General features: G+C 42.1%; 1 protein-coding gene across 1 annotated transcript in view; it reads left to right on the top strand.

Annotated features, from left to right (window-relative positions):
• Positions 1-3,273: 3,273 nt before the first annotated feature.
• The window catches only part of znf407 (zinc finger protein 407), a 161,063-nt gene continuing 154,819 nt past the window's right edge, over positions 3,274-9,517 (top strand). The window contains exons 1-3 of the mRNA XM_030394872.1: positions 3,274-3,386; positions 5,834-6,567; positions 6,742-8,985. Of these exons, the coding sequence (XP_030250732.1) occupies positions 5,895-6,567; positions 6,742-8,985 (2,917 nt within the window). The 5' untranslated portion in view covers positions 3,274-3,386; positions 5,834-5,894. The remainder of the gene's footprint in view (positions 3,387-5,833; positions 6,568-6,741; positions 8,986-9,517) is intronic.

Raw genomic sequence — 9,517 nt, 5'->3', positions numbered from 1 at the left:
CTATATAGGGGTAGTGAGTGATTTCGGACACAACCCATGTCTCTGATCAGCTCTGCTGGTGTTTTTAACTTCTAATTAGCTGCCATTGTACCGTGAATATTACCACAATAACTATTTTGATAACAAGCACATATTAAAGAAGGAGTATGATCCCTATGAGCCTCAGCCTCAGGCCATAAAAGTGACAGTTTTGTATCAGTCTTTGAATGGTGCTAACTGCTGGGTTAAATATCTAACAAAAAATGTCTTCTTTGCTTGTAATTTCCACATCTTCATATACTGACTGCAGAAACTGAGGTGGGCGGGATCTTCACCTAGGTGGAGGACAGTCCTCCAGCTGGAGGTGGTGCTGTGTTGCATAGTGACGTAGATAAGTTATGAAAATGAAGACAAGTGTTTTCTGTCATATAGTCAAACTTTCTTTGTTGTGGACTTGAGCCTCCAAATTTGCTTTACATGTACAAAAACAGCCATATAACCATCTAAAGGATAAAAAGCAGAATATGACCCCTTTAAATTCATTCATATTTCTGACAACAATCACTTCCCCATGACAAATTTCGCACTCATGAAGACGTGATGTCTGGGAAGAATTTGACATAATACTGAGAGAGTGTTTCATGACTCGATCAGTGTGTCTGTACAACTGACACCATGTTAACATTGACATCTTTTACAGGGGGCGCTATTTTACTGTAGATCATGGATGTTGGCGAGTGGCCTATCCATCCATCCCTCCATGAAAAGGTCTTATTTGAGCTTACCAATACATACTATTTAAATCTGCTTCACAGAAAAATGTAGAGTATGAAGGCAGTAATTTATATTTAGTGATACTAAAAACCTCATGTATATGCTTTTTCTCTTCTCAGATTGACTTGAAAACAAATTACAACAAAAAACAAACATTTACGGGGGACAGTTTGGAGATTTTGCCGCAAAACTTGAAGAGAAGTGCAATAGCTGTAAAAAGAAAGAAGACTGAGCCGGTGTCCACCTAAGCCAGCCTCCCCTCTTTTAATAGACAGCTAATGGAGAAAAATGAATGATGAATCGTAATGAAAAACGGGGGACGGGGCAGGAGGGGGGTATGTGTTTCCAACCATCCATGTCATATAATTTTGACTGTGATGAATTAAAGAAAATTATTGCAAAGTAAACTGTGTATTCATTGCAGGAGGTATCATTTATCACCTCCTGACCTGTCAGACTACTTAATCAATTAATGCCCGTGCAATAATCCATCTTCAGTCTTTCCATGAAGCGAGCACTGGATGTCAAATGGAAGTGGTGATTCATCACAGGCTGACCATTTGAGACAAAAATACACACTGTCTCGGTGTACCTCATACTGAATCTACTTCAAATGAACGCAACAATAAAAACACATTTATTATGTTCCCGTAACATTTTACTGCCAGAAGTTCAGAAAGGAAAAAGAAATGGAGGAAACATGAATGATTATACTCAAATTCATATACAGAGAATAGCACAGTATTTACAGGTTTGACTTTTCTTTCTTTACATTCCAACAAAAGACTACCACATATACTTTCTCCAAAATATGGTGACATTTTTAAAGATAATTTAATTTAAAGAACTCTTTCAACATATAGAGCTTTTGTTGTCATTTTTTAAAACCTAAATAAAACTCACTGGCATTGACACTGTCCTGACACTGCAGGAATGTGATGAAATGTGCTTTATTCACATTGAGATGTTGTTATGTACAAATGCTATCGTTTTTAACTACAACATACAAAATGTATTTCATATACATGCACGATGCTCCACCTGGAGGGTCACATACTTTAGTGTAAAACCTGACCTTAAATCCGTCACCTCTTGAATAAAACATTGGCATTTTACACTTCTGCCAACAAGATATGCTCAAGTTTGTACTTTTAATATGCTTCATATAAATATGTTTGTGTCTGGCTGCTTGTTAAAGCTAGCATGGATAAATTTAATGAGGAGCGTGAGGTATATCTGAATCAGATGTATGGTAATATGACCACAGAAACTCTTGATAAGAATGCAAGAGAAGGTGTTAGAACAGCCACACCGAGATCCATCCCTAAGAGTATAGGGAACGCAATGAGGGAGGAAGTGTGGTTGCATGATCAATGTGAAGAAGCTGTGATAAATATACACATGGCATTTTAACTGCTGAAAAGAACTCCAACATATTACCCAGTGCAGAAAGCTCAGGCAGTAGCAAGGAGAACAATAAGACAGGCGAAGAGGACGTACAGGAGAAAGTTTTTGTGGCTCAATTGGGAACACAAATCCAGTAGAAGCGGTGTGCGTGGTGATTAAAAAGATGGGAGGGGACAGAAGGGAGTAGAGTTATCCTGTGCAGATATAATGGCCTATACTTTGTCAAGGTACACCGTTCAAAGAATTTGTCTAGGGAGGGGAGAAGGGACAGAGAGAAAGCAAAATTCCCCCCCCTAAAAAAACAAAACAAAACACACTGAGGCCTGAGGGATAGAGGAAAATACTGAAGACAAGCAGACCGTTCCATTCACGTTAGAACAGTTACAGTTGGACCTTGGCTTGACTGCATCAGGTAAGGATAAATATGGACGAACTGGCTAATGGACTTTTTGAATAAGAGAACCACTCAGGTTAAGGTAGGATCAGAGGTTTCCAGCATGCATGAGGCACTGCAGGGGACTGTAGGGGGAAAATCGTTGGCAAGTGATGGGTGTGTGTAAAAAAAAGAGTGAGTGTAGATAATAATAATAATAATAATAATAATAATAATAATAATAATAATAATAATAAGCAGAAGAAGAAACCAAGTTGAAGGGTGGGGGTAGAAATTGGGATTTACATCTTTTGTTGTTGAAAAAACCAATGTTCTTTCTTTTGTTGTGATACATTCTTGCATATGATGGGGGTCTTGAAAAGTAGGCTATACATGCCTAATAAGATGCATGCTGGATTTTAAGAGTGTGGTGTAAGGATCCGCATCAAAAAATATATACTTGGAGAATTAGATAAGATCAAGGCGTCCACAACAGCAGAGGGAGACATCACTGAAATCTAGTTTTCACCGAAGCTAACGCAGCAGCTGGAGACCTGTGAGTGGACGGAGCGATGTGTGTTATAATCCCTGTGTGGCCGCTGACAGTAAAGCATGGCCTCAAATGCATCACTTGTATACTATACAATGCCGAGCAGAGGCAATATGAACGTTGTTAGTTCATTTTTCCCACGGTGCAGAATGCATCATGTGACAAACCAGCTGATGTTGAAAAAAACAGACGAGCCGCGGCAGGAAGCCCGCCCTCTCCTGTGACGCATGGCTCACTCTACGGTACGCCATTTGTGTCTAGCAGCAAAAAGCGCGGACAGTGGAAATAGTCGTCTAACAAGAGGTAAGTTGACTTGTGGCTGGACTGTACTGTCTAATTATTGCTCGAGTTATTTTTACTGGGACGGCAGACGACTCGTTTGGTTGTTTTCAAGCACTGTTTGGGCAATATAGAGCACTGTTTCGGGAGTCGACGTTAGCCTCCTTTTTGGGCCTCTGTGCTGCCGTCGTTTTCAATGCCATGGAGCGACCTGGACCCGCCCTCGCCCCGCTGTGATTGGCCTACACAGCTGATGTCGGAATTCAATTGGACGCGCTCGGGGTATCTCAAAATACAGTTGGGAAAACATGTCGCTTGTTAGCATGTTAGCTGCGGTAGACAGCAACCGTATCTACAACAACTTTACCCGGTTTGTGTCCTGGTAGAAGAGCCACTTACGCCTTGAAGGGAGTTCAATGCAGTATTTTACACTGCAGCACTGGACGCTTCGCCGTTACAGTGTTGAATATGCTGGCTAAAACCTGTTCGGCTAACTTACTATCACTTTTAAGCTAGCATCGGCTGCTTGGTAGAGACACCGCTGGAAATTCACCCAAATAGAAATAGCAACTCGGCACTGTGGCTTAGTTGTGCTCAAAGTCTTTTTAAACCGGGAGAGGACGCCGCATTCGCTGTCAGTCCTTCAATGTTATCTAAATTGACACCGTCACCCTATTCCGACTTATGCTAGGTTACGTGCTCTGCTGTGCAGAGGGGTCGTGAAACCGATTTCCCACTTAAAAACACGGAAGCATGAATCAGACGCGAACTAACACCATTACTAACCACTCATAAGCGACCCCTCATTTCGGGCTACTCCCAATTTTGATGTTTGCGATCACATAAGCGGGTTACTGGAAGTTCCAACTTGAGATAGTGTCCCTCCTGCTAATCCTGTTGCCATATTCTACCAAAATACACATTAGATGGCGCTGGTGAGCACAGTGAGCTCATTCTCAAAATTGGACTTCCTTGAAATGAAGTGTATTTTGGTTGACCTCATTGACTTTATATAAATATATCTTTAGAAACTGATTGACCTTAACAGAACCCCGAAGATCACTTTTTGCAACATACATATTTACAGTTGTGGGTACAAGGCATGAACCTACTACACACACTTAAGTCCAAAGCAAGCACAGGTCCCATTCTTGATTTTCACTCAAATCCTCACCAATATAAAGTGAACATACAAGGTACAAGACAGAAGAGTGTCTAATCTTTGTGACAGTGTATATATACGGGGAGTGTGGAAAAAATTAGGAAGCAAAATAGCCTACTTGTTGCTCAAGATTGTGGACATGGTGGTAGAGGAAAACTAAAAGATGCACTGCAAATGTGAGGTTCCTCTAGCTTGAAAAATACCAATTATGCAGTTACACATTATTTTTGTTCCATTGCTTATGAACATCACCTAAAGAGCCTTAAGACACAATTTGATCAAGAAGTTAACTGGGGACCAACAGCAACCATTAGATCTAGGAAAAGTCATTTAGTTTGTTTTGATGCTGTTCACATTGATTTTACTTGGGTGCTGCGACAAACCTTTAAGATAAGATTTAATGATCCCTCACTGGGGAAATTCACTTGTCACAGCAGCTCAAGAGTTATAAGCAGAGAGAGAACAGTGACTCAATGGCAGATCAAAATGAACCAACACAAAAGAAAAGCTAAGGTAGAATAATAAAAAAAATAGGGTAAAACATAAATAATAATCCAAACTTTGTACACAGTGTACTTCTTTCAGATACAGATATGACCATGAAACACTTGCAAATGATAATTGCACCTATAGTAATACACACATGATGTAAAGTACCACACTAATATAAGGGATCAGGACACCCAGTTCAGCAAATTAACCAAAAAACAGTAGTCAGTTTGTACACATGTGGCAAAAAGGAACATGCGACGAATAAAGAGAAGACATGCAAATAGAGAAACACTTGTTGGCGGTGCATTGAGCTGTCTCAGCCACTGTAAAAATATATTGCATCATTGCTGGAAAAACAGACATGCTATGTAAAGCATTAGAAATGTGATTCTTCATAATTGAATCTTAAGCTGTACTTATGATACTATTACTGATCTAATTGTGGGAATGGTTGTAGCTCTACTGAATCATGTTCACAAGCTTTTCGTAATGAGTCTCATAATGACATATTTATACTCCATTTAACAACTGTGAGTTAAGTGGACTTGTTTTGCTCGTTTAATAAGCAGAAACGGCCAGCTCTCATGCTTGCATGTATTTACTGAACAGTTTGCGTCTGGAAGCACTAGATGGCGACATTTACTTGTGCTAAATCAGATAGTGTTGTTGAAGAATAGATCACTTTTCAGAAGCTTGTGGTAAGTTACACAATTTGTGCTCATTACTTGAGTACAGAATTTTGTTTCATTCACTGAATTGTGTTTCAAACAACTGAAGATGCCAAACATAATTTTTGTGTTTTTTTTTTTACCTCCAGGAGTTTGAATCAGCATGATAGCAATCAACTTCGCAATTATACAACTATAACAGGATATGAAATGGATAAAACACTGACATCAGGAAAGGAGGCTGTTGAGGACAAAGTGCCCGAAAATGAGACCAGTGGGAAGTTGCAGCTAGATGATGTAGAAATGGAGGAAACGAAAAGAGACTCGCCCAGTAGGTCTGCAAAACCTGACAAAGCAGATGAGGAACTCGCTGAGAGACTGCGGCCAGACTCTGGACCTGAAGTTGGGGATAGCCTCTGCACAGTTTGTGGCTTCTCCGCCAAATGTCCAAGATCCCTGAAGATTCACTTTGCAAGAAAGCATGGAAATAACCCAAAGAATACCAACAGACATGCAAAGCCAGCTGAAAAAAGTGAAAATGTCCCTGACCCAAGTCCATCTGAAATCCAACAGGAAGTAGACATGGAGACGGATAGTGCTGCTGAAGTAAAACAAAACCCGGGGTCTGATCTTGATCAGTTGAGATCAGTGGCCAAAGACACTGGCATGGACACAAAGAGTTTATCCAAAAAGGAGACCGATGTAGACAAACAGCAGGCAGATCAAGAAGAACCAATCCAAACCCAAGAGAGAAGAGTTAGCAAACGAACCCCAAAACCTAAAGTGATACATTCCTGCAACCACTGTGGGCAAGAGTTTAGGGACAAGTCCCCTTTAGATGTGCATATCCAGAGATACCACACCAAAGACACCCAATACACACGTGAGTAAACTGTTTTTCAATTTACAAAGTTGAAAATTCAGATTAACGCTGAGTTTTTTCACTATTTCTGCATTATTGATTGAGGATTTTTTGCATTATTGATTGATTGAGGAGTTTTTAAACCTGATGGTTTAAAAGAGATCTGACAAAGGTTATCTTTGACATGTCTTTCAGTTGTTGCTGTTGAGAACATGGAAAAAGAAAACGAAACTGAGGATCCTGGCAGCACTGTTAGGGCCACTCCAACAAGAGTTGCAGCCAAACGTACACTCAGCAGGTTCCAGCTGAAGTGTGCGAACTGTGATTTTAGGGTTAGCACCCCTGCATTGCTGGAAAGCCATGCTCGTGTCAAACACCCCGACCAGGAGTGGTACCGATGCAAATTGTGCAACTTTTTCTCAGCCACATCTAAGTGGATGGAAGTTCATCTGTCCTCAGAGAACCACGTGCAGAAGGAGAACGAGGAGAAAAGCACAGAATCTTCCTCCTTTGAAGTCTATGTTGAGAGTATAAACAGAGACATGGCTAGAGATAGTGCTGTTATGGATGATATTGCTCAGGTGGCTGGAGGAGAAGGGTCAGCTATTTTGAAAGAAGGAGATCAAGAAGCCGAAGAAGCAGTTGAAGCTACCAAGGCTGTGCCGGTTGAGGAGGAAGATTCCGAGCTTGAACCTCCTAAAAAGAAAAAAGGAAGACCAAAGCACGGGTCTACGACCACTTGTGGATACTGTGGCCTGGTAGTGTCTAATGCTACTAACCTCAGTGTCCATGTTCGCCGCAAGCACAGCAAGGACTATGGCTACAGCTGCACTCTGTGCAACTATAGCTGCGTGACCAAAGGAGACATGGATCGTCACTGTATCACAAAGAAGCATGTTAAACGTGCACAGGAGTGTTCAAACAAGAACCCGGTCAACAATCACACAAATGAATCAATGCAGGAACCCACAGCTACTCAAGACCAGGAACCTAATGCAGCCTCACAGACGACTGACAAAGAGCAAGAACCTGACAACACTGGATCCAAAGATGACAGTGGAGAAGAGCAAACTCAGTCAGACACAAACCAGAAAAAAAGTAAATATGACTCTGTTAATGCCTGCGTCCACTGCGATTTTGTAGCTCAATCAATTCCTTCGCTCCATCTTCACATCAAGAGAAAACACACCAAAGACTTTGAGTATGTCTGTCTAGCATGTAGCTACTACGCCGTAACGAGCAGGGAAATGTCACGGCATGCCAACACAGAAAAGCACAAACAGAAAAGCCAGAAATACCTGGAACCAGTAGAGAGTGAGGGGCAACGAGCTGTGACAGTCCCAGTGAAGGATGTCATTGAGCTTGTGGCGGCAAACTCTAACCCAGAGAGTGAACCATTGAGTCCCACGGAAGAGTCTGACTCTTGTTCCGATGACAGCCAAGCTATGGAAAGTCAGAGTACAACTGCGCCCTCCGTCACAACAGTGCCTGTCGTTGCTGTGGCTAGCGTGGCTGGTAGCGCAGATGTGAAGCAAGCAGAGAATCTTGCGTCTTCCACTGGTGGTGAACAAGATCCAACCCACCAGACAGCTGAACCTGAACCCCAGGAGGCTCCAGTAGAACTCGGGCCTGCAGTGGAGCAGTCTGAACAGCAAGAGAGCCAAGGGGAAGGGGCTAAACAAGCAGAAGATGAAAACTTGAATGCAAATGTGATGGTTGTAGATGCCAAAAGTGACAGTATGAGTACTGATACACAATTGTCCAAAGCCCCTCCCTTTGATGCCTGCATTGTATCCATGAAGGCCCTTACTGAGCAGGATCAGACTCTCCAGGAAGGTCTGGCTCTAGAAGGCGAGGCTGCTGTGATATGTCTGACAGGAGGAACACCAGTGCCCGCCAACTTCCTGCCCATCACTTCTGCATATGTCAAGAAGCTCAAACGTAAGGGAGGGAGGAAGCCGAGGGAGGAACCCAAAGGAAGCATTGCTCGCATACGCTGCGACGACTGCGGCTTCATGGCCGACGGCATCAGTGGCCTCAACGTCCACATCTCAATGAAGCATCCCTCCAAGGAGAAGCACTTCCACTGCTTGGTTTGCGGCAAGTCATTTTACACCGAGAGCAACCTGCACCAGCACCTGACCAGTGCTGCCCACGCCCGCAACGAGCAGAACAGCGTGGAGGAGCTGCCCGAAGGGGGTGCGAGCTTCAAGTGCGTGAAATGCACGGACCGCTTTGAAACAGAGCAGGAACTCTTTGTTCACATAAAGGAGAAACATGAGGAGCTTCTGAGGGAGGTCAACAAGTACGTGTTGGAGGACACAGAGCAGATCAACCGCGAGCGCGAGGAGAACCAGGGCAGTGTGTGTAAATATTGTGGGAAGGTGTGCAAGAGCAGCAACTCCATGGCCTTCCTGGCACACATTCGCACACATACTGGTAAGTATCTTGCTTCCATTTACTCATTCTCTCACACACAATGCACAGCTTATACACCAATGCAGTATGTAGGCTGTGTAAAAGCAGGTCAAAGCTATTATCCCTCATATTATGTATGACATTGAATAAAGAAAGAAGAAAGGACCGTCTTAACCCTTCCTACCACCACAGGTCTGCTAAAACACTGCATGACAGCTTTGACCTGCAAAGATTATACAAATTAATCACCAAGTACTTTAACATTTCGATAAATTACGATGATTTTTAAGATAAAAATCTCAAAATTGGATGTTTCAAGCTTCTTATATGTGAATATTTTCTGGTTACTTTATACTTATATGACAATAAACTAAATAAGTCTGGATTGGACAAACAAGACATTTCATCTTCGACTTTGGAAAACACTGATCAAGATTTATGTCCATTTTCTGATTGTGATTTTATAAACCACAAAATGTATCAAGTAAACGAGAAAATAATCATTCATTGCTGATAAAAATAATGGTATGTTGCAGCCTTAATGACAACACAG

The sequence above is a fragment of the Sparus aurata genome, chromosome 17, assembly GCF_900880675.1.
Source record: "Sparus aurata chromosome 17, fSpaAur1.1, whole genome shotgun sequence".
NCBI lineage: Eukaryota > Metazoa > Chordata > Actinopteri > Spariformes > Sparidae > Sparus > Sparus aurata.
Note: the sequence above shows the minus strand (reverse complement) of the source record. Positions and strands in the feature narration are given on the sequence as shown.